At 37.0% G+C, this 26,050-nt stretch overlaps 1 protein-coding gene and 1 long non-coding RNA gene across 9 annotated transcripts in view; one reads left to right on the top strand and one right to left on the bottom strand.

Annotated features, from left to right (window-relative positions):
• The window catches only part of Epac (Exchange protein directly activated by cAMP), a 659,154-nt gene extending 648,526 nt beyond the window's left edge, over positions 1–10,628 (top strand). For all 8 annotated transcript variants that reach the window (XM_067123714.1, XM_067123713.1, XM_067123717.1 and 5 more), the window contains 4 exons: positions 6,714–6,818; positions 7,834–7,958; positions 8,203–8,322; positions 8,481–10,628. In XM_067123714.1, coding sequence (XP_066979815.1) covers positions 6,714–6,818; positions 7,834–7,958; positions 8,203–8,322; positions 8,481–8,608 — 478 coding nt within the window. In that variant the 3' untranslated portion in view covers positions 8,609–10,628. The remainder of the gene's footprint in view (positions 1–6,713; positions 6,819–7,833; positions 7,959–8,202; positions 8,323–8,480) is intronic.
• The window catches only part of LOC136850135 (uncharacterized), a 64,931-nt gene that overhangs the window by 12,425 nt on the left and 26,456 nt on the right, over positions 1–26,050 (bottom strand). The window contains exons 3-4 of the long non-coding RNA XR_010856552.1: positions 6,909–7,010; positions 6,617–6,713 (exon numbers count right to left, since the gene is read on the bottom strand). This is a non-coding gene — a long non-coding RNA (uncharacterized lncRNA). The remainder of the gene's footprint in view (positions 1–6,616; positions 6,714–6,908; positions 7,011–26,050) is intronic.

Raw genomic sequence — 26,050 nt, 5'->3', positions numbered from 1 at the left:
CTTCATTATTCTCTCCTGTGAGGGGAAGGCTCTTACCAAATGTGTATGTCATCGTCCCCAAGTATTTGATGTTCCTCTTCAGAGTCAACTTGGACAGGTTTACCATGATGCTTAGCATCTGGCATTGGTCCAGAATTATGCCTCTTGCCCTCCTGAGATGAGGCAAGGATTAACCAGTCATCAAGATACCATCATAACTGGATGACCTTGAAGTGTGACCAGGACGACACTAGCTGGAAAACCCTGGTGAAGGCCAGGGGCAGTGTTGCTAGGCTGAAACAGAACTTGTAACTGGTACATCCTCTTGGTGAAAAACTTTAGATACTTCCTAAAGGACGGGTGAATGAGGATGTGGGGGTAGGCTTCCTGCAGATCCACCAAGATCGTGAAGTCTCCCATGATCTGACCACCCTCACCAAGGCAAGCTTGGTGTTGGAGGCCTCCATACCACTGAACCTCGTAGGCTGCTTGATTCTGACACGGGGCATGTTGTTCCCTCACCAGTGATTGCCAGGTCTAAACTCGTGGGGATGGTGGTGGCCTTCTCTGGCATATAACATTTAGACTGGCAGGGAAGCAGAAGCGGCAATGCTCGACCTAACAGAGTACAAGGAGTTCTTTGGTCCTGCCACCAGGTTGTCCAACTCCATAGTGAGGCCCAGCACCAGCAGCGAAGTGGGAAGATAGAATAATTGCCTGTCCTCTGGAATCTTCTCTGCCATCTGCTTGAAATATGAACGCCATTCAGGGTCATCAGGGACAGAGGCTGGAGGGTCTGTGAGTCCCAGATGACACTTGATGTAGGCTTTCAGATTTATGAATCTCCGTTCTTTCCCATTCTTATTCTGGGAACTCTACATGCTCCAAGTTGTCCTGGTTTTCCAGTTTGAGTGTCTCCCTCTCCACCTCCAATAGCTTGTCCTCCAGGTTGGTTGACTTGGATGTTCCCCTACTGGAGGAAGAGACCACCTTGAGGGTCCATCTCCAACCTGTCATCTAAGTGCTCTCATCAACGATCCACTGGGTGGAACTTTGGAAGCACCAGGGGAGGAGAGCTGGGAGGGAAGTCTCGGCATTCGGAATGGTGGGAAGATGTATCCCTGGTGGTCTCTGTCTCGCCTCTCAGAGCAGAGTTTGGAGCACTTGCCGCTGGAGTAAGAACATCTGCAGCCCCTATGGGGCCAACCTGAAAAGGCACACTCTGTCAATTGTGTTCCAATCCCCAGGAGGAGCAGGTCTTCCTCCTGGCAAAGGCACTGTCACATGATGCACTCGTCCCGCTTACTTCAGTCGATGATTTTCTGCTCCTGCTCTACATTGCTAGTTGTTGGTGTGGTGGGAAATGGAGGAGATGACTAAGAACCTGAAAAACATGCAGGAATGGTAGTCTATCAATGAATGAGATCTGTTTGGTTGTTTTTCACAATCAGAATGTGGTTGTTTTTCATAATCAGAATGTGAAAAAAAGAAACTTACAAAACAATGGAGGTTAGGGATGGCGACCAATCTTGACAACCAGTCTGACATCACTGCCAATCATCCCTGGTATAGTCACTGATACTTCAAAGGGGTAAAGGAGGCTGTTGCCAAATTTCAACTGTTTCTTGGTTGCCAAGGAGTCCTCCTGCCTCTTCCCTATCCATGCTGCAATAGTAGAGGCCAAAATCTCTGGAGGAACTAGATTCCAATAGCCAAGGACCAGGCTAGGAAGCTGACAATTGAATAACTGGCCTTATCTGGCCAGATATTGTAGTGCTGTACTGTACTTACTTGAGCACTTCCCTCACAGGAGGCTCTTTGCCCCTTGACAAAGGAGGGAGCATAGATGTTGCAGGGGAGTTGATAGTGGAGGGAGCCTGGGAGAAACTGGAACTGGATAAGGGCTCAATGTCGCTTCTCTAGAAGGCTTATTTGCATTCTTTCAACTCCTCTTCTTGTACAAAACCCATTGTGACTCCTGCCATCCTTCACACTCACTGTGTCTTCTCTTATGCATTCTTTACCCCTACATGAGATACATGCTGAATGCAGATTGACAGCTAAAGGGGACAAAGTTGCTACATGGTTTCTTTCCCTGAACAACACCTTAACTTGAGCTTATTTTCTTCCAAGGTAGCCATTCTATACATTGGGGCTCATATGAAGCAAACGAATAGCACAGATAAGGGAGGTCAATCATGTAGCTCACACATCACAAAGAAAATAGCACCAAAAAGATCTTGTGCCCCTCTAAAATTACATAAAACTGCACAGAATTTGCCAACTCTGATTCCAGGAAGGCATCGAGCACTAAGAATTCAAGTAAACATAGCACACACAAAGGAAATCTCAGCTATGAAAATGGTAGAACAGGCAGTGACAACTGAGCACTATGATAGCTGAGAACATAGTGGATGAGTTAGGCCACCTGAGGTCATGTGAAGGCCCAGGCCAAAATGAAAGAATTTTGTTTTGATTGTGAGTCAGTAACAGCCAGAGTGCCTTACACAAGAAACATGTGTAGTTTGTATTTCTGTCAGAGCACCTTGCAAACCTGGAAATCCTCTACAGCCCATCATCAGCCAGATACAAACACTGACCTATAACCTCACTAAAAGACCTGATGACCTCCTAACCCCTTATGTTCCCAAGGTATTGTCTCCAGTCATCCAGAGAATTCCTACAGGAACTCCAAAGCTCCCATTGCTTCAATAGATGTTGAGAGCCTTTTTACCAACATCCTTCTTGACAAAACAATAGGTCACATCCTAGGCAGAATATATAGGTGTTAAGACACCCCAGCGTTGAACAGTCTTTCAAGGCCTGTCTTGAGATACGTACCAAAGTGGCCCCATTCATCTCACATAGGGGTCATTCGTACTGCCAGATGAGACGACGAAATTATGGGAGTCCCATTGGGAGTTCTATTTGCTACCTTCTGTGTGGCCTTTGTCAAGGAGAGGTTCCTCTGCAATATCCCATGCCTTCCTCAATATAATACATACCATCAATCTGTTGATGACATTTCCATCAGAATCAACACTGTGGAAAGCCTAGAAACCATAAGAACAATTATGAAGAGTTCTTTGTACTCCACTTTATTTGTGAATGTAATGCTCATGTGTCCTTCCTTTCCTGGATGTGCAAGTGTAACAGACCCCAGAGGGGTATGCCACATCAGTCTACAGAAACCAACAAATCCAGGCCAGATGACTGACTGCATTTGTATCACACTGAAAGAGTAAATTAAACAACAAAAGCAGAATACAGTATTTTCTGAAGGCCAGTGTAACAGCGATTGTTTTCAGTATAAAAAATAATACAGGTACAGGGTATTATTAAAAAGGCTCAAAGTAACAAGTACTGTACTTAATGGAGAAAACAATTCCACTGTCATGAAACTACAAATACTGTATATGGAAAGTAAAACTTCACAGAGCTTCTGAGAAGCTTTACAATTCTCCTTTTCTATCATAAATTTTAATTGAAAGCTGAAAATAGGCAACGAATGAAAAAACCTTTAATGGTGGGTTTTCAGTCCTTATCAGGATGCTTCAACCCAACCAATATTAACTCCTTATCTACTTAGAAGTGCGGTTCAGGTATGCAAAATGGGAGTTACATGTAAGTTTTTTTTATGCAAAGTTTGGGAAATTTACAAGTTAGATATGTTAATTAATTTTTTATTTACATAGTTGTGGGGAATGCAACTAATAAATTTCATAAGCTTATGATTAGTCACAAGGAGCATTAACACCTATATCTTTGCTGTAAGCTCAAAATTGTACTCTAAATCCATTAAAAATATTGTCTTGGGGTATGAGTACAGTGCATAAGTTTGATCTAAAAAGGACTTCACAAGTATCCAACTAGCTGTCAAGAAGCAAGTGTCTGAATTCAAGATATATTTATATAAAAAAAATCTTTTCAGCAACCTCAAAAGAAATGAAGGCTGAAGTGCTTGTGGTTAACGGCCGACAAGGCAGCAGGTGCCTGATGTGGTGGCTGCCACAAACACTGAAAAATCTTGGCCAAGAAGCAGCCAAACCTCTGTGCTACTGACACACTAGCAGTCAAAAGTCTGTAGACCTAGTGCTCCTGAAAAAACTAGCATATACAAGAAGAGATTGGGAAGGAACCGATTGTGTCCACAGAGAATGTTTTTTATGAATGCGGTTTCTAACACTTTTACAATGCCTGCGAGGAGTCTAGGGACAAAAGAGGGGGATCAAGTAAGGACGAGCAACACTAGAGAAGAAAGAAAACTCAAGCCGTGCTGGGTGTCAAAGAGGACTGCGATCTAGTAGGAGCAGAGTAATTACGCTCATACGATCAATCTCTGATGCATGAATAACCCTCCCGCTCATCAGAATAACGATGTGGATAAGGACTGTCAGACCCAAATGTCTGGGAGGCCAAGAAGGAAAACGAGTCTGGCGCCAAAGAGCGCCCTTGAGAAGCCATCTAAGCACCTCAGGAAACTTGCTAGCACAGACCTTAATCAGTCTCTGAAAAGCTGATGGCACTACCTTCTCTCTGTCAGCATCAGAATCCATTTTAGGAGCCTCAGGCTCATCAGAGGAAAATCCTGGGAAAGCAGGAGTGGCAATAGTAGAAACCCCTGCTCCCAGAGATGAAGGGAGGTTCAAATCCTCTAAAGAGGACTTAATTTGGAAGCCAAAACCTACTCCATACTAGAGGAATGGTTGGAGCTGTCTTCTGCCCTGGGGCCAAAGAACTATCTGCTCAGGAAACTGAAGCTTCCTGTACATAACACTATCCTGTGCTGACACAGAATTCAGAGGATGGTAAAACAGAAAATGCCAAATCAGCCAACAATACCAAGTGAAGAAGGATCTGCTTATCTAATACGCCCATTGTCGGAGCTGAAGAGGCGGAGCCAGGCAAGCACTGGTGCCAGGCACCAAGAGAGTGCCTCGGAGAGAACATCAAATCCTCGTGCTAAGGAGAACTATAGGAAGATCTAGGAAAGGGCCTAACATATTTATCTCCAGCCTACGAGAACTGCTACCCCATATCTCCAACAGTGGGGAGGGAGCATCACAGGGTGTGGCTAAATGGCTAACAGGGAGGGAGGGTGTCAACACTTCCTCTGCTGCAAGGGGAGAACCAGAGGATGATTAAATTGGGCCAGTAAGCAGCAAGTGTCAAGGTTGCCTCCACAAACTTTTCAAACATAGCTATATGACTACCTACATGGCTTCTAAATTGCCAAATCCCATATCCTGAATGACACAGGGAGCTTTGAGAGAAGAAATAGTTTTTGAGGGAGAAGGATTGCTAGGAAAACAGGCAGAGCTGGAAGAGCTACTACTTGGCAGATCATGTCCTAGTATGTGAAGAATATTTTTTTTTTTTTTGGCAGATCATGTCCTAGTATATGAAGAATATTTTTTTTTTTAGCAGATCATGTCCTAGTATGTGAAGAATATTTTTTCTGTCTTCCTGTTCTTATCTTTCTCTCTCTCATATTTTAAATAAACATTCATTATGTCATCTCTGGATGACATCCTAAATAATGACAAATAGCCAAACCCAAAAGCCAGAAAATTATCTAATCTGCTACAAAAATTTAACAGCACTCAATGCATCCTCACGAGCCCATAACAGAGAAAAAACTTAATGGAAAATAATAGACACAAATCACCCAACAGATGGTTTAAACTCAATTATTCTATTCATTTCAAAAATTTTAACTAGGACTACAAGAGTTATACCAATACTCACTTACGTTAGTATGAGCTCTACCCTAGACCCCTTTCCAAAATAAGTTTCAGACTGAAAATTCAGGTCATACAAAGATTCAAGACACTTAGAAAAAATCTATGGAAGCAATAGCAGTATTTTGCTAAAATACTAATGTTAAGAAATACTACTAAACAAACTCATAATTAAGTATACCTTAGTTTAAACAGATCACTAAGCTGACTAACAGCTCTCCTAGGGCTGGCCCGAAGGATTAGGTTTATTTTATGTGGCTAAGAACCAACTGGTTACCTAGAAATGGGACCTACAGCTTATTGTGGTATCTGAACCACATTATAACAAGAAATGAACTTTTATCACCAGAAATAAATTTCTCTAATTCTTCATTGGCCGGTCAGAGAATCAAACGCAGGCCAGCAGAGTGCTATCTGAGAATGATACCAACCCGTCCAATGAGGAACATAATAAAATCCAGCAGAATAAAGAATTCAAAAGAAACGAAAGAACCAGAACCAACAAGCAGGCAGAGGAAAGAGCAGAAAACAACGCAAAAGAGATAATGCCCACAAAAAAGAGCTTCTCCCTAGTTAATCATTTCTCTTAGGGCAATGCCCACAACAATGAGCTTCTCTCTAGTTAATCATTTCTCTTTGGGGCCACTTAGTATTCTGAACTTGGTTTTACTGGCAGAGACCATAAAAATATTCATAAAGTAATTGATTGCACTTCCTGTTAACATATTATACAGTGATACAATTTGAACAGGTGAAATTTAATGTTTCAAAACTTCTTTTATATATTTTGCAATTCTGTATATAGTGTGTAGTGTGTAATACTGTATTAAATTTACCTTTCAAATAAATAAAACAAACAAACATCCAGTTTCTATAAACGAGAATATTATACTTACTACTTATGTGATATCCAAGTCTTTTATCATGCATGGAATACCCAGGTTTTTTACCATAATATTGTAATGGGGATTTTCTCTCCTTTTCTTTCCACAGCTGTAAAGAACATCAAAATCTAAATGCTTTCTTTGCCATAGTCATTGGCCTCAGCAATGTGGCTGTATCACGTCTAACTCAAACGTGGGAGCGCCTTTCCTCCAGGTGGGTGGTATAACAAAGTTATCACATACTATATATAAAATATGTATTCAGTGACTCTTAATAACTTTCTGCATAAATGCAAGTACTTACCAGATTAATACAGAATATAGACTTATACTGTAATTTTATTATGTGTGTGTTGCACAGCCACTCCTCTTGAAATCGTGTGCCTTACAAGAATTATCAAAAAACCTGGAAAAGACATTGTCACATAAGAAAACTGTACAGTGCATTGTTTGTTTATGAAAGCATTAAACAGTACTTCAGCTTCTCAACTTATTATATAGTTAGACTATGCATACTTATAGTGCCATGTAAAAAAAAGTACGTACATTTCCAAAAATTCATGAAAACTCACGTCCCTTACTAATAAAACCATATGAACTGGTTCTGGAGTTTGACCATTTCTTCAATCGTTTCTTCCTAACAGAAACAAAACTGGGGTGAAATATAGCTTTTTGATAAGTTTAATTCTAATTTTTCCAATAGTTTAAACCAGGAATATTTATATTCTAATTTTTCCAGTAGTATAAATAAGAAGGAATATTTATATATAAATATTTACTGTACAGTCATTCCTGTATAATGAATGTTCTTCAGGTTGGATTTTATAAATCAGATTTTGTAAGTCCAGGTGCAAATGTCAAGTTTCTTTATCCTCACTACCAATATTTTGTTTGTCAATATTGCCAGAGCATTAGAAGGTAAACACTGTACCCTGATTGAACAATTTAGTTATTCCTAAATGATGTAATCTGATTATAAAATAAAATTTCTTTTCTCAAATGATATTTTCTACAAAAGTAATTACCAAGATTATTCAGTTCTTTTATATGGTGAGTTAATTTCATTCCTAAAAGGAATAATCTACTTAAGCGATTTTACATTTTTTAAATATTTTCTACAAATAAAGGAAACTGTATCCACATAGGCCTTTCACTATGCTAAAACAGAAGGGTTATTTACTGCACTTCAAAAGTTTCCTTTCTCAGGATTTACCCTTTTTGTATTTTAGGTTTCGCAAGATGTACACAGAATTTGAGATGTTAATTGACCCCTCAAGAAATCATCGAGCTTACAGAATCTATTACGCAAAATTACAACCACCAATCCTCCCATTTACACCACTCTTGATGAAGGGTAAGTATCATCGTTCCCTTTATAACCTTATTACAGTACTGTTTAGTGTTTGTTGAGATTTTGGCTTTTACAGTTTTAGCATATTACAAAAAATTTAAGAATTTTAAATAACTAGTTAAAGTTCGTAAACTGCTATGACTGATATTTCATTTCATCTGGAACCACTAACTTAATAGAAATGTACAAGAGAAAAAAGTAGACAGTGCTATATTAAGATTTACTCTCTACATTTTTTTCTTCTCAGACATGACCTTTACACATGAAGGCAATAAAACCAAACTGGATGGCTTGGTAAACTTTGAGAAGATGCACATGCTTGCTGAAACCCTCAGAACCATCCGTTATTGTCGCTCCCGTCCACTAGGTTGGTTTGTTTTTGTGAAATTATTATTTCTATTAGACTTTTTGAGTCACCATTGCTGCAATATTATCGTGAGATATTTACCAATGGTCAGCAAAATTTGTTTTGTACAATATTGCGTCTTAGTAAGACCTCACGTTTAATTATATTTCATTTTACAGCTCTAGAGTTGCCACTGGTGCCTAAAAATGAGAATGAAATTAGAGTCTACGTGAGGAATCTACAGGTTATTGACAACCAACGACGTCTTTTGGCCCTATCTCAGCGACATGAACCAAAGCGTCCATGAGTAAGGCGAAGGAAGACGGAGGGTTTCATTGGCTGATTGAAAACAAGAGAACACTGCCCTTCTTATTTTAATTTGATAAGATTGAAAAAAGCAAGGCCTCTTAGATCTCGTCAACCTTAAGACAGCTTTGGACCATGTCAAGAGACCCTTGCAAGAGCAGCTTGAACAGCTCATCTAATTAACTGTTGAAAAACTCAGCCATGAAGTTCCAATCATCAACACCCATCCGTCTTACTAGGACCTCCAAGCTGAAGGTCAAAATTTGGGACACTGTAATTTCGTTACAATACTTGTACTGTAAAACAAAATCAAAATCCCAAGACCTTTATCTTACATCATGAAAAATGCTTAGAAATAGTATATGCTGAAGATATTGTAAAATTTTATAGGACTGGTTTATGAAAAGACTTGACAACACTTGAATCCTATCACAGATGATATTACACCAGTCTGTTGTTATACTTTAACATTCATTTTCTTCAAACACCATAGATCAAGGGGAACATGAAGTTGAAAAGTAGAGAGAGAAAGGAGTTAAGATATAACATATTTGAAGTGACAGTGCAAAAAGAAAAACAAACAAGTCATATTAATTAGAGCCACAAAAAATGAATCACAGAATACATTACTAATTATAGTACCTCAAGTTATCAATCAGTTACTATACAATAAGAGACAGTTTCTCATGCTGTTGAGAACAGAAGAAATAATACTGAATATTAATCAGTCTCTCTTAAGTACGATTCAAGTCTTAGGTCATTTTTACTCAAAATTATTATTTAGTTTTGAAACAATTTTTTATGCTGAACAAAATTAAAGTTAATTTCATAATTTATCAGGAATTTGGGTTGCCAACATAAATAACCTCTGGATTAAATGAATATAAAAGTAAATAGATAAAAAAATTCATTAACAAAAGAAATTATAATTTTCCTTACAAGTATCAGAATCTTAATGAACATCAACGTGTAAACACTCAACTAAGACTACAAGAACACTGCAGAAGAAAATTTGGTTGAATCAAATAATCTGACAATTTCTTCTAATTTCAGTGTAATCATACAGAATTTTTTCATATATTTTAAATATTTAACATACGAGTACTGGTTAATAACATACCAGTTATTGTTTTACATATTTTATAAATGTTCATGTCACCAGTATATAAGGTGAAAAGGACATAACTTGCCAAAAGTCTTTGTAAGGATATAACGTTCAGTATCTCAGTAGTGTTTGTGTATGCTTAAAAGAACACATGCAAACAGACAATTAGTCTGTAAAATTTGCACTTGAATCATAAATTGTATATACCATTACTCTGTATTAGACGTTATTTAATATTCAAATCTATAAGATGTATAGATGCTAGGTAAATAAATATATATACAGTAGATACATTCTACATATGTCTGTGATTGAAATGTATATGTATATTGTATGTATTTTTCTATTCAACCAGGACACAAAATTAATGCATATCAATTTCCTACACATTTTTATCACTATAGTATTTTGTACATAATGATTTTGTAGAGTAATATAGCGACTGACAAAATATGGCAAGTGGAAATTTTCCCATATGACTAGCAAAGGAATGAATGATTACTATTGCTAATTACCATTATCCAATCCACTACTATACTACCTTGAAGTATGACTAAAAAACACAATTAAATTCGTCCACCCAATTTATGTTACCAGTTCGTTCTATTTTTCTTACCTAGTCTAGTGAGGTGAATTGTACTTCTACTAAAAATGTTAGATTTCTATACTGTACACTACAGTATGCAGTATATTCTACTATGTAACTATTGTACTTTTATATAAATGAAAGTTCATAAAACCATCCCTATATTCAGACGCTGTCTTCAGATATTGTCATTAGGAAGTGGATAGGAAAATTAAAAAATACTTAGAAAACCTCAAGATAAAGATGAAAATATCTGAGTAATTAAGAATGAGTAAAAGCAAAAGGGAAGCTAAGAAACTTTAGTTTAACAAAAAATAAAAATTAAATCTACCTGTAGTTTATAAGAATCCTTAGAGGCAAAACCAGAAAAGTATTCCGAGACAAGACAGTTGTAGAAAAGAAAAGTTCAGTGGGCTGAATCAATTGGTGTTAGTGTTTAGAAAGAATTCAAATATTTAAACTAATGGGGGGATGTTGTCAAATTCTTTTACAACACAAGGTAATGCAGTGTGTCATTATACAAGATGATAAGAGTTCAATTATATTCTTTGTTTTCATAGCTACCTGGCTGATCAGAATGAAAACATTTAGACAGAAATCTATGTTAAACTATGACTTAGTGTAGTACTCTGAATCAGTTTTTACTTCCTCTCACAGCCATGTAAGATTAGTGTTAACCTAGCTTATCTTCAACAGAGCCTCTGTATTTACAAAACCTTGGCTCTAAAAGGGTAGTATTACTATAGAGTCCAAGCACAACTGTGCTTCTTCATACAAGTAAGGCCAACTTGTTCATCGTAACAGGACTATAGAAAAATAACCACTGTATTATGATGTTGAATGCTTCAGTCTAGGAAAAAGTAACAAAGCACAAAGAAAACAAATGGAAAATAGCTGAAACTTGCTTGTTATTATTAAAATTGAAGAATGTGCATATTATGACAAATAACTCCCAATTTACACAGGTGATACGTTCCTGAAGACGTGTAAACAGATCATAATTTCCCCACAAGAACCAATGATAATAAGGGGGGTTAAGGTCCCAAGACAGTGGGAAACTCTACCCCTTTTTATAGGGTTCTGATAAATATTTTGTGAACATGAGTACAGTAATACAGAACATTTAAACAAGTTTCCACAGCCCATCATTATCACTAAGTTCATTCCCTTTTGCTTTCTTTCCAATTTGTGCTTCTGGCTCAGGCGACAACTCTACATTTCCCCATGTGTATGAAACAAAGATATAATATGGGAATTGTGTTCTGGGGCATTGGAGTCTACTTTTTATTGGATACTAAAAAGAAGTAGCATAGGAAATTTCACTGATGCTGCTGCCTCTTACATGTGTTAATGTGAGGAATTCATGTAAATAGATAATTATCTCCTCTCATCATAGCCTGGTTTACATGAATTTGGAACCGATGTAAATGGAGAGTTATCTGTATTTCTCAAGATGCAACCGAGATGCCAACTAAACTGATGTGGACTCACTTTAATTTAGCAAGAAAACACTGAGATTGTGGTTAAAATTTATGGTAAGGATGGAATTTCTGATTAAAATTAAAATAAACTTCCATATTCACATACTGTTTTAGGAGAAAGCTAAAAACTAAATGTTGCAATAGCTGTACTTGGAAAAATAATTAGAAACAAAATGGCAAGTCACAAAAGTGGAAAAGAATAAGATTAGGGACTTGTTTTGAACTATGTTCACTCTTCTCTTGCTATTTAATTATGATTCCCAAGCTCTTTGTTAAGCTTTTCTATCACTGTACTCAAATTCTGCCTTTTTGAATACCAAGGTTTTAGTATCCCAAAACAGTACTGAATCAGTACGGAAAATTATTTTTATAAATAATACTGACACTGCACATTACAGTATATGAGGCCAAAGGGACAGCTCTGACCCAAAGGTAATTCTTTTCACTAGTCAAGAAACTTACTGTGTCGCAACTACAACAGGCTAAAAAACGCATTACATACATACTGCATTATGGAGAATACACTACATGTGATTTTTCTGCATTTACTCTTCACCTTGCATGGTTTTTCATGCTTATGCCTACTCCCTCCATGGAACTGGTTTTACATATCTATAAAGAATTTTTTTCATGACCTTATATAGTATATGCATTAATATTAATCTCTAGGGTATAAATCATTTATACATCATAATTAGGTTTGTATGGTTAATTATTAAGGAGGCGATATATTTTATATATGGTGGTACTCCTGCCGCTTCTAAACAGACTCGTAAATTTGCTTCTGTTGAAACACACAAAGGTAAATTATTCAAGCCTGATAAAGTTCACTTAATAAACTAGAAAAAAAATTAATGTATCTTCCTGGTGAAGTAGACTTCAATTTACTGCTGCTGAAAGGATAAAACTCTAGAAAGGGCAGATGTACTTGAATTCCTACAGTACAATGCTAGGAGTTATTCAGATATTTACAAGTACAGTACTAATTGCAATACATATATGACTTTCATAAAAGGCAATGCTCGAGAAATAAGTATGTACGTACTTGAGAACCCTATGACTTGAAAGCAAAAAATTCAAACCATAAGTTTCAGGGGCTTCTGAAGTGGTTTGAATGAGCAATAAAAGCACAAAGTGTATTTAGAAATGAGAGCAATAGAAAATGTAGTTGTTTTTATGAGTACATTACCTCATAATTTATTCATACACACTTTTTTTTTTATTTCTGAAAAAGAGAATACTGTAAATAGCTTACTGTATGCAACCAGCTAAATATACAAGCACAGTTTTAAATAGCTAATGGGTACATCTGTAAATACAGTTTGGTATATGTAAGGATATTTTACCTATAAAATGTATGCCATCAGACATTTAATTACATTGTATTAGAATGTTTTAAATATTCCTCTTTTGTAAATAATTTAGTTTCTGCTAATTCTCATTTTTTTTTCTACACAATTGTTTTTTGGTCATATTCATTACACTCATTTTAAGAGCTACAGTATGGTAAAATGCTGCTATTCTGTACAGATAATACCATAACATCATTGTTATTTGTAAATATGTGTTAGTGAGAGATGTCTTATATTCTATTTTGTTCATACCTTTCACGTTTTGTAAATAAGTTTGAAGAATGGATTGTGGATTTGTACAGTTGTCATACGTGGAAAATTCATTGTACTATTATGTTATAGAGATGAGATGCTTTATACTGTTTAATAAGTGAATATATAAAAATAGTTTGTATGCTAAGTGATGATATTTTCTGTAAAGATATTTACTTACTTCTATTTTCTATGTAAAGTGCACCTCTTAAAGTTAGCATGAGTTATGTGAGGGCAAATAATTGAGTAAGGGTTAGCTTTAGTTCACCCAAAAAATTTACAAGACTGTTCCAACTCCAAGTCAAGAATGTTTAATCATAAATCCAGTATGAAAGAGAATTAAGTTATTACTTGGAAGAAAACTTCGAGGATGAGCTACCAGAAAAAAAAAATACTGTATCTCTTAGCTTAAAAGACTGCTGTCCTTTTCAAATAAAAAGTTGATTAATAAGTAGCAACAATGCAAAACAACACTGTTGTCAGAACCATCAAGTATGAACCTGAGAATCATATACTAAATGAAAAAGGAACAGTTTTTATTTTAATTATGATCCATGAAGTTTCTGGACAGAACATACTTTTGTTTCTGGAAAAACTCTTAAGCACTTAGTTATGAATGAAAAACTAGAGTTTATTTTCTCATAAAGTTCATTTAATGAAACAATAAGAGGCACTGTGATATATTTACACTGCTTCCTGATACTTTAAACTTTCTAAATAGAAACTAATTTTCTGAAAATAAGAGGCACTATGTAAACACACAAGAATGTCTTGCAATAAATAGTCATCTTCCAAAGGTATAACTCTGTGTATATTCAATATCTGTATATATTTTCTGAAAATATAAAAAGCATTATTCATAAAAATACAGCATTGCTCATTTTAAGTACCAACAAAACTGAAATTTTTCAAAGTATTAAAATGTCAAATACAGGGATGACTGATTCAGCAACCTGGTTTTACAACATAGGCCACTGAGAGGTTTGTCATGGTCACAGATACTTTGGCAATGTTATATCACCTTTCCAGAAACTTATTTATATATGCTTCTGGATTATAGCACTTTCTCTGATTGAAATATCGCAATACATGACAAACATCCATGAACATGCACATTATGTTTCAGGAACTTAATGAAAATGTGTTAAAAAGTAATTTGGTGGTAACTGCTATAATTGACACACATTCAAAATAACAAATACAAGGAGACAACAGTTTCAGTAAATAATACAAATGCAGCTCTTTACTTACAATTATCAAAAGAAGTATTTTATAAGGTTTTTAAGCATTTTTAATGGGTATTCAAACAGTATTGTATCCTATATCCTCTTAGGTGATTTTGTAAAGGTTATTCAGTGAGCATAATTTTCTGTCAACTTCAGTCAAATTTTCCACAGAAAGATACATGCTGTTGCCCGTTTTATCATATATGTGACAGTTTTCTTGCTAAAAGTAGAATTCATCATTATTTTGCCTTTTGCAACTTCTCTGCTCAAAAATAACCAAGAATGGATCATATCACTCAAATGTCCAGATTCAAGACAATGTAAATAAGTGTCCCTCCTCATGTTGTAAATAACAGAAAATTTCAAGTGTTATATTCTTCTGTGAAATTTCTCTTTTTTCCTATGGAAATGCTTGTGTTCCAAAGCAAATTTTTGGGTTCTGTTCAGACTGTGTAAAGTTTTGGTTGTCTGTACCTATTCTTGCTGATGCTAATATAAAATATCAGGACACATTGTTTGGGAATATCTATAGGAACTGTGACAACAAAAGTCAACCTCTTGTGTTGCTTGAAAGATTTTCAGTTGACAAACGTACATCTTTTAACTGACTTTGTTATATGAATAGTATATTGAGACTTTGTATGAATAAAACAATTTTTTCTCATGTTTTTTGGATGCAAGCATTTCCAATGACTTTTACTTTGCCTTTTGATGTCAAGTCTTAAAGTGTTAAGGATATTCTAACTATTAAAAATAACTATTTTCTATTTCCCTTTTGCACTCATCGCAATAAATAAAGTGAAGATAAGCAGTCTTTCTTTTAGCCTCCAAGTATAGTGCTATGCCTTTACCTTCGTGCAAGCCTGTTATTTTAAAGGTACTTTTCTTAAGGGCTGACAATTCTTAATAAATCAGAACAAAAAATCTGGTTACAGACGGAAAATAATTACTAATGGTATACATAATCAATTTGGTGTTTCTCATGAATGATCAAAGTACAATGCTTAACTAATTGCAATGCCAAGCCATGGACTTGACAAGTGCTTTTATTAATCAGTTCTTGTACTGATTTACTAGATTCAAAGAATCTAGTTGACTATCATTCAATATTAGTTCATTTTCAGTGTTTCCTTACCTTTTTCCCTCAAGTTATTAGTCTAACATCAATAAAAATATAAAATACAGTACTGTATCCTAAAAGTATACTAATTATACATACAGTATATGCATTGAAAGACATAAGATTTACACCAATATGATTAACCACATAAAAAATTGCCAGATGACACTATAATTCTAGCTAGATAATAATCACTGACGAGAGGTAATGGGGCTATAAGGGGAATAATGTTTAGTTTCAACATTTATTATTATGATTGTTTTATTTTATTATTTTACTTTATTTTTATTATCTTATTATTTTATTTTATTACTATTATTTTATTAAATTATTATTATTATTATTATTATTATTATTATTACAGTACAGGTTGACCATCACTAATCCGGCATCATTGGGACCTAGAGGGTGCCGGATTAGCTATTTTGCCGGATTAGCCATTTATTAGGCTAGAATACACGAAACACAGTAGCTAAGCACCTCATCCTGTAAGCAACTCATCCTAGAATTAAAATATCCCATAAATCACTACAAGTTGTTAATAAAGAAAAGACAATTATCAAATATAGGTAGTGCTTGAGTTACGATAATTCGACTTACGATATTTCAAGTTTACGATGGGGTTAGCAATTACTACGGATACAAAAATATTTAGGACATTTTTAGATTTCGCGCAGGCGCAGGCAGCAAGAAAGGCCAACTTACAATAGACTAACTTCTTTTCCTCCATCTCTTTATTCCATCTGCTAGTTAAAAAAGTAAAAGAGAATGATAAAAGTATTGTTAGTAGCGTTATACTCTTGCGTAAATGCGTACAGACATAAACAACCGAACAGGAAACTGTTGTTTTGCTAATAATCATATCAGATAACAACTGTTGCGCTTGTATTTCAACCATCGTACGGTAATACACAATTACTGTAGTTATGTTACAAATGACGTCAAGTACTGTACAATAGGACTGATATATTTTTTACACTATACCCTTGTTCGCTTTGGAGAAAAGATCGGCAGGGAAATATACTGCTACAGTAACTTTAAGCTGCAAGTTGTAGCTGAAGCTGAGAAAACAATATTCAAGCTGCTAATGACTATAAATTATCGTGCATCGGCAACATGGATGAAACTCGACCATAAATAAAACTGGAGAGAATGTATTTTAATCAAAACTACTGGGCATGAAAGAATACAAATTACTACTGTTTTCACGCCGATAAAAGATAAATACGTAAAGCTCGTATTATGATGAAATCAAGAGAAAATAGCGAACGGAATCTTGATTTTTTTTACTAAAAAAAAACATGCCCCAAAACGGCCAGCCGCGATTCCCGCAAACGTCATATATTAACGAAAAAATAGCTAAATTAATTTCACAACGAGACCTATTCAAGTTATATTTCGACTTAAAAACACTTCGTATAACGAAAAATATCCTTGTCCCAAATAAATAAAGTATCCATATTCATTTACGCTAACTAGAAGCAAGAAAAGCGCTTTGAACTTGGTTAAATGTGGTGAAATACAGTACGTAAACACCGGGTTATCGATTCCGAAAACAAAACATTGATTGCAATTTATAATACAAAAGCAATATGAGAATATACGCAATTGGAAACAATGTAGTAAAGCATAAATTTTTAAAAGATCCATGAAAAAGATGCACATTCGTTATGTTGATGTTTGTATAATGCTGTTAATATGTGAATAGAGTACAGTATAATATAGGCTAGGCTACCAGTTTGTTGATGCAGCACACTGCGCCACCAAATCGAAGCGGCCGGCGAGCGAGTTAGCGCAGCGCCCCGTGAAATTTGAAAATTAGTGCGGAAACATTAGAAATTACTCTAGCCGAAATTAGTGCCGGATTACTGATTGTTCCGGACTACTGATTGCCGGATTAGTGATGGTTAACCTGTACTGTATTACTTCAAGTGCAGTCACGACCCTAGTTGGAGAAGCAGAATGCTAATATCCTACAGGACCAACAGGGGAAGTATCCAAGTACAGGAAACGAAAGAAATAAAGAATATACTGAAATGAGAAATAATACAATATAGATAAACCAAGTAATATAAATAACAGAGAAAGTTAAGATAAATAACACTGAAGAACAAACAGAAAAACGAAAAGTGAGTACTGTATTTTTATGCTAAAATTAATTTGGATACTTTTCTACTGTTAAAGCTGGCTAACATCTTTGCAGTGCAAGGTGCTATCAGTAATCAAAATATGCAAAACAACAATGCTTGGCCAACTTGGATGGACCGTCAATAATCACCCATTACCCACCAAGTGGTGTTGGAATGTTTACATTCTTGTCAGAGTTCCTCCTGACCACCCACTAAGATATGGGGGCAGGGGAGGGTGGGTGGGTTTCCCTTTGAAAGTGGATTTCCCTTTGAAAGTAGATAAGTCTCCAAAATGTTAATTTTATCATGAAAATTTTCACTACCTAGAATGTATCTTGCATAGTGTTAAAAGTCAGCCGACTGCCACATTGAATGAGGATTAGTGCAACCAGAGACAGCATCTGCTCAGTGGTGAACTAAAAGCTTTTTTAAAAAGGGGAAAGCTTCTAAACATTTTTACCTATTGTGTGATCCTTCCTGGCAATTATTGCCGCCGGATGGTGGATCCACAGTAGGATAAAAGGCCCTTGTAGTGAGAATGTTGGAGGATCCTTACAAGGAAAAAGACTCCATTTCACAAATTACTAACGACTCCTGTGTCAGAGTCAAAAGCTCACAGCCATCAGTCCAAAACTACAGTAACTACCACCTTCAAATACAAAGGTACACTCCCATACACTATTGTGTACCTGCTTGCTCCCTAACTCAACACCAGGATTTCCTAACAACTAACAATGAGAGAAAGGGACGTTACTCTCATATTTAGTTCAGGAGAAAATCTTTCCCGACGCAGTGATAGGACTTAAGGCTTTACAATTCTCACACAAACTTTCAATGTCTCGTAAATAATGCGAGACAAAAACAGTTATACCTCCACTGAGCAGCATCAACAACCTTCTCTAGCAAAAGGTTCTAGTAGAGAAAGGTTTTAAAGGAAATCAAAAGAAGTGCTTACAGCACACATGTCATAAGGCTTTATTTTCAAAAGTGGTAAAAGCTCACAATTCAATTTCATGCACTAACTTGATTAAACAATGCAGAAAAAGGACAAAAAATTCTTTGACATTGGAGTGTTTGGCGCCCCTTGCACCACAAAATAAATTCTTAACTCCTCATCTTGTGGTGGCTGTATATGGCCCATGCTCTTGCATGGAAAATTAGATAATCAATATTTTTAATTTCAATATCGAATGTTATAACTTTTTCTTAACAGCCATTTTTCTACTTTCTTGCAGGATTTAATGAGGGGGACTTTCTCACCGCAGGTCTGCTGTGGTGAGGAGGATCACCCAACATATTTGACTGCATTGTCTTGAAAGTGCATATAGTAAAAACTTTAGAAAGTGAGCAAGTACTGTAAATATCCAATATGAGATTGATAGAAAGTTGTCGGCATTCACGCTCAGGTCTACCGTATTCAGATAAAGCCTTGGCCCGTAGAACCCCCAAGACTGTTTGGCTGTGTATGAGAGGCTGCAGTGAACTGCATAAGCTGTTTGTTAGTAAACTTATGTGCAATTTGATATCTACAAAATATTTCTGATAAAGTTTTACTGGAAATGGACAAAACTGCTTTGTGAAGTGCACAAAGCTCCATGACTGACTGTTAAAAATCAAATTCAATGTTCTACAAACTGATGACTGCCATGCTCAGAAACTGATATCAACAGTTCCAAATTCTTGTGATAGAAACACACTGTGCATCCAGAATGGAAGCTGATTTGTGCCCAGTACAGTATATACAAAGAATATGAAGAAACTGAATACTGTACTAAACTATATACAAAAGAAATGAGTGTTGGAATTTCTCAAAGACCCTTTCTTTTCCTCAGTATGAAATCAGCTTGCAGTAGTCTACGCTGGATTAAGTATACCTTACATTGTATAACTTCAGATGACAACTTCTTTGATATCATCTGTACTTGTCAACATAAAAACATTCTATGTTTCAACTTCTCACCTTTGTATGTTATGAATTTCTACCTATGCTTCTTAACCCTTAAACGCCGACTGGACGTATCGTAAGTCAACTAAAATTGTCTGTCAGGTGACAAGTGGACATACCGTACGTCGACTACAAAAAATTTCAACCTTTGGTCAACTTTGACTCAACCGAAATGGTCGAAAAATGCAATTGTAAGCTAAAACTCTTACATTCTAGTAATATTCAATCATTTACCTTCATTTTGCAACAAATTGGAAGTCTCTAGCACAATATTTCGATTTATGGTGAATTTTTGAAATAAAAAATTTTCCTTCGTCCGCATGGTAACTCAGCCGAAAATTTCAGAAATTCTTCCATCAATTTGTCGTAATTTTTACAGAGTTTTATATTAGCCGTTACATAAAGTTTTCTATATGAAAATGTGCGCAATTTCATTTAAAATACAACAAAAACAACCCATGGTTGTAGCTTTTATCAGTTTGGAAATATTTTCATATAAATCACGATAAGTGCCAAAATTTCAACCTTCGGTCAACTTTAACTCTACCAAAATGATCGAAAAACGCAATTGTAAGCTAAAACTCTTACATTCTAGTAATATTCAATCATGTACCTTCATTTTGCAACAAATTGAAGTCTCTAGCACAATATTTTGATTTATGGTGAATTTTTGAAAAAACTTTTCCCTTACATTCGCGCGTGGTAACTCAGCTGAACATCTCGGAAATTCTTTCGTCACTTTGTTGTAATGTTTGCACCGTTTTATGTTAGTCGTTACATAAAGTTTTATATATGAAAATGTGCACAATTTCATGTAGAATACAACAGAAAATAATTCATGGTTATAGCTTTTATCAGTTTTGAAATATTTTCATATAAATCACGGTAAGTGCCAAAATTTCAACCTTCGGTCAACTTTAACTCGACCAAAATGGTCGAAAAACGCAATTGTAAACTAAAACACTTACATTCCAGTAATATTCAATCATTTACCTTCATTTTGCAACAAATTGGAAGTCTCTAGCACAATATTTCGATTTATGGTGAATTTTTGAAAAAAACTTTTTCCTTACGTCCGCTCGGTAACTCGGCCGAACATCTCAGAAATTCTTTCATCACTTTGTTGTAATGTTTGCACTGTTTTACATTAGTCGTTACATCATGGTTGTAGCTTTTATCAGTTTTGAAATATTTTCATATAAATCACAATAAATAGAAAAAATTCTACCTTCGGTCAACTTTAACTCGACCGAAATGGTCGAAAACTGCAATTGTAAGCTAAAACACTCACAGTCTAGTAATATTCAATCAATTACCTTCATTTTGCAACAAACGGGAAGTCTCCAGCACAATATTTCGATTTACGGTGAATTTTTGAAAAAACTTTACGTCCGCGCATTACAAATTCATGCATCATTTTGTGATAATATTTTCTGTGTTGCTTTGATCGTTTTACAATTTGTTATATACCAAAATCATCGCAATTCAGTGTACAATACAAAGAAAAAAAAATAACACGTTAGCTTTAACCGTTTTGCTCACAGTGCAATTTGTATACAATTATATATGAAATTTTTTTTCGCGTTGTCATATATTTCAATATTTATACTGTATATGATACTGATATTTTTTTTTATTTCTGATGGTTGCATACTAAACTTCAGGCAATGACAAAGCGTGCTGTGATTTTTTGAAAAAACTTTTTTTCTGCTTCGGCGCTAACTCCCGAATGCCGCCGGCAAACGACAGACACTTTTGTAAATAGAGGCTCGGCGTTTAAGGGTTAATCATTGCTTTTAGCTACTTTAATTCCTCACCCAAGAAAATTTCAGTCTGCTTCTCCCTTGAGTTTTCTATCTTCAAATGTGTATCTAATCAACATATCTATAACTCCTCTTCCAGTTCCTAAATGGTCATTTTGGCATCCTACCAGTATACCATCTGATAGTGGCACTTGGGTCAATGTATCTGGTAACCTTTCACAAAATACTTGCTTTTCTTCTCCTGGTACCCCTGTTTGAGGCAGGTACTAGATATCAAGAGCATCTTTCCTAAGAATATTTTAATCTTCAATACATATACAGTACTTAAATATATTCATTTTTCCTTGCATCCCTAACCAGTACACCTATACCATTCTATCTTGTCTAACCTTCATGTCACCAGAATTCATTTTTTTTTTTTTTGGCCTGACCCTGTATAGTATACTTCCTGTACATAAATCACCTTTCCTTAAATCAGCATCTTTACCACTTAAAAGTTTTCCAACCATTATTCCAAATTCAGCCATGTTTATTTTCAATGCGCTTCCTTCATTTCTAGTACCCCAAGAATGCTTTGTACCTACTGTTCACTAGGAAAAACTTAGGTCGGGAAAACCTGTCTCTCCCATAAAATAAAAGGTAACCCATGTTGGAATGTAGCAATACTTTCATTCAGGCAGGAACATTAACGCTAAAAACCCACCTACCCTTGCCCCTTGTTAAAGGGGACAAAGAGAACACATTACCAGACCCAAGTTGTTGGAAATGTGGTTTGTTGTGTAGCTCACCCGAATCCATCAGACCCCCCCCAAAAAAAAAATGGTTAGGAGGGACACAAAAGCAGTCAGAGAAGAGCTGCAATCCAATGCATCTTTCCACCAACCTAAGCCAAATCATGATCGATAGGCAGAATACATACTTGAACTGTCAGCTCTTGGAAAAGCTACAATAAAGGCCATGGACCAAAGAACAAAAGCTAAAGGCCTATAGCTGTCTTTTGTAAAATAAGTTAGAGAATTTGATGGTCCGGCTCCTTCCTCAAACCTAGCCAAAGTTCCACCTGAATGGGTAGTTGCAACTCTGAAACCTACGAACTATAACCTACAAACTATAATTTGAGTGGGGTACGAAATGAGGTAAGGAGGTCTACAGCTTACTGTACTAATTTATTCACAAAACTTTCACACAGGTCAATAGCTCATGCAAGCTGCAAAGTAGTCCCGACCTCTTGACAGGAGGAGGAAGGGATTAAATTCAGGCATCTGTGTTTCTTCAGAAATAGATTTACATATGGGTATATACAAGACACCTGGTTGACCATTAAAATACATTACAGGCAGTCCCTGGTCATCGGCAGGCTTGGTTATCAGCGATCTGGTTTTTCGGGGCTTGTCTAGTGACAAAATTTTTGCCGCTGATATGTGCCGATTTCTGCTTATTGGCGCTGATAATCACATACTGTATTGGCGTCGAAAAAAAAAGAAGAAAAAAATTAGTTCGGTTATCAGTGATTTTCACTTACTGTCATGCCGTCGGAATGGAACCCCCACCAACAACCAGGGACTGCCTACTGGAAAGCTGGCGTACTAGCATACAAAATGATACAAATACATGAAAGGTGACAATATGGCGATTGAGATTCTTGCATAAAAGACTCCCACCCTGGCATCTGGTGGTGAATGCTGTTTTTAATGATCGGTGCATCCTCCCAATGATCCATTGGCTTCGGGGTTGTAGGCCATTGTACATGTTATTTTTGTCCCCAGACTGTGGGCGAGGGCATTCCACAGGGCAGATGTGAAGTTGGCGGCCTTATCACTGGTGATGATCTGGGGGGACTACATGCCTAATGACCCAGTCAACGAGGGATGTGATGCAGCTCTCCGCCATCTGCTGTCAGATGGGTATTGCTTCCGGCCACCTGATGTTCCTGTCTATTATGGTAAACAGGTATTTGTACCCCTCTGAGGGAGGGGTAGGGGTCCCACTATGTCGATGTGTATGTGGGTGAGTCGGCGGCTCATTGTTTTGAACTTTTCTATCCAGCTTTCAATGTGTCTCATGACTTTTGACGTCTGGCATGGGATGCACCCTCTTGTCCATGTCTTCACTTCTCTTCTCATCCCAACCACGTACCGCTCTGCTATAATTCGGGTGGCTGATCAGGCCGATGGGTGGGATAGATTGCGGGCAAGAGCGAAGGCTCTCCTTCTTAGTCCCTCTGGCAAGTATGGGCGAGGGCATCTGGTACTCATCTCAAAGGTGATGGTCGTCATTCCACTGTTGATTAATAGGTTGCTTCATGTGAGGGTGGGGTTGATCCGCTGTAGTCGCTGCAGGCCCTTGTTGTTGTTCTGCTCTGCACCTCCGCTATCTCGGGATAGGCTATCCCGAGTTGGATGGTGTTAGCACAGTTTCTTGATAGGGTGTCTGCCACAGTGTTCATTGAACCCTAAAGTATTTTATGGTGCAGGAGTGCTCAGCTATCGCTGACAGGTGCTATTGTTGTCACGTTGACCATGCATCTGCACCATGAACTGCAGTCCCTCAAGCATGTGGTGGAAGTGATGGATGGTGGAAGTGATGGACTGCTTTGTAGACTGCAAGGAGCTCCCTGTCGAATGTTGAATACTTCTGCTCTGCTTTGGTTAGTTTTTTGCTTTAGAAGGCCCAGCGGTCGATGACCATCATCAGTGTCCTACTCGATTACGGCGCCCATCACCATACTGCTTACATTAGTTGTCAGGGTGAGGGACCTATGAGGTAAAGGAAATATTAGTGTTGTTGCAGAGGTTATTGCTGTTTTTGCTAAAATAAATGCTTTGTCTTGACTTTCTCCCCGACTTAATTTCTTTTTATTTCCATTTAGGCATTTATATAAAGGGCTCAAAATTTTTGCAATATTTGGTATGAAGCAGTGGTAATAATTTATTAAACCTGAAAATTCTTGCACTGGTACCCCAGAAACTCCACAGTTTTCTTTCCCCATTCTCACTTGTCATCCCGCAACATCAGTCAGTTTCTTTTCAGTCTTTGTAGCACTATTTTCACATCTTTGAGGTGTTGTTTTAAATTTGGGCTGAAAATCAGTACATTGTCGACATATACCACGCAGAACGGAAGGTCCCAGAACAGATCGTCCATCAATCTTTGGAATGTTGCCCCTGAGTTACGGAGGTCGAAACAGCTGTACTGTACTGTAGTTGTGTAGGTGCCGAATGGGGCGATGATTGCGGTCTTCTCGATATCTTCTTTTGCTACCAGGACTTGGAAATAACCTTTTAGCAGATCTATTTTTGTGAATATTCTTGCTCCATTCATTTGACTTGTTATTTCTGCTATATCTGGTACAGGGTATCTGTCCAGTTTTGTTTTCACATTTAGCCATCAGTAATCACCGCAGGGGCGCCATGTTCCGTCTGACTTCAGTACCATATGTAGGGGTGACGCCCATGGGCTGGGGGCTTTCTGGCATATTCACGCTTCTTCCATCTCTTTGAATACCTTCTTCGCATAGGTGAGTTTCTCTGAAGCCAGCCATCTGAATCGCGAGTGGATCAGAGGTCTTTTGGTCTCTATGTGGGGCTGAATGGTGTGTTTTGCTGGTTTTGTTAGGTCATGCTTCAGGTCGTCTTTGAATAAGTCTTCGTATTCTTCTATTAATTCTCTCATTTCTTTCGGTGGGATGTCGGGGGCGATGAGGCATATTTTTTCATCTCTTTGACTCATTGATGCTTTTGTTGTACATCTGCTCAGCTTTTGGGATGGTGATTTCTATGCTATTCTTGGGATCAGCTGTTTAGCGTCTGTGTTGCCTAGTAGGTTGTGCACTGTTAGGAAATCTGCTCCTAACAACACCATCATCACAGTTGCTGTGATGAACGGCCATTCGTATTCTTTCCCACCAAAAGCAATTTTCATCTCCCATCTTCCGTTCATTATCAGTGGTGCTCCGCTGGCCGTTGATACATGGAGGTTGGTGGGTGGAGTGGGGTCGAGTCTTTTGTTCGGACTGGCTGGGATGAATGATCTGCATGCTCCGGTGTCCACTAAGAACTCCATGTCAGATCTTTCATCTTTTAGGTGAAAGCATGTTTGTCCTTTGTACCTGGAAGAAAGACAGCGGTGAGTTGACGCGATTTCTCTTATGAAACAAGCTGTCTGCTCGCCACTGACGATGAATGGGTTGCGTCTGCGACCCTACTGCGTGTTTTTTTAAAATAGGCAGCCTGTTGCATTTTCTAGCCTTGTTTCCAAACCTCCAGTGGATAAAGCATATGCCTTCTGGAGGTTGTTTCTTCTGCTTTGGCTTCCCTTTGTAGTCTCATCTGAGGAAGTGTGTTTTGTATATAGGGGCAGCTGGCTCATCTGGGTAGCTGCCTGATTCTGTGTCTGAATTCTGCTCAGTCCAACATGGTGCCACTACTGCTGCTGCTGGCTGTGAGGGGCTGCTGCTTTTGGGCCGAATGAACCTTATCAACCAT

This window comes from Macrobrachium rosenbergii, chromosome 21, assembly GCF_040412425.1.
Source record: "Macrobrachium rosenbergii isolate ZJJX-2024 chromosome 21, ASM4041242v1, whole genome shotgun sequence".
Classification (NCBI taxonomy): Eukaryota; Metazoa; Arthropoda; class Malacostraca; order Decapoda; family Palaemonidae; genus Macrobrachium; species Macrobrachium rosenbergii.
The sequence above is the reverse complement of the archived record's forward strand: the minus strand, read 5'-3'. Positions and strand labels throughout refer to the sequence as shown.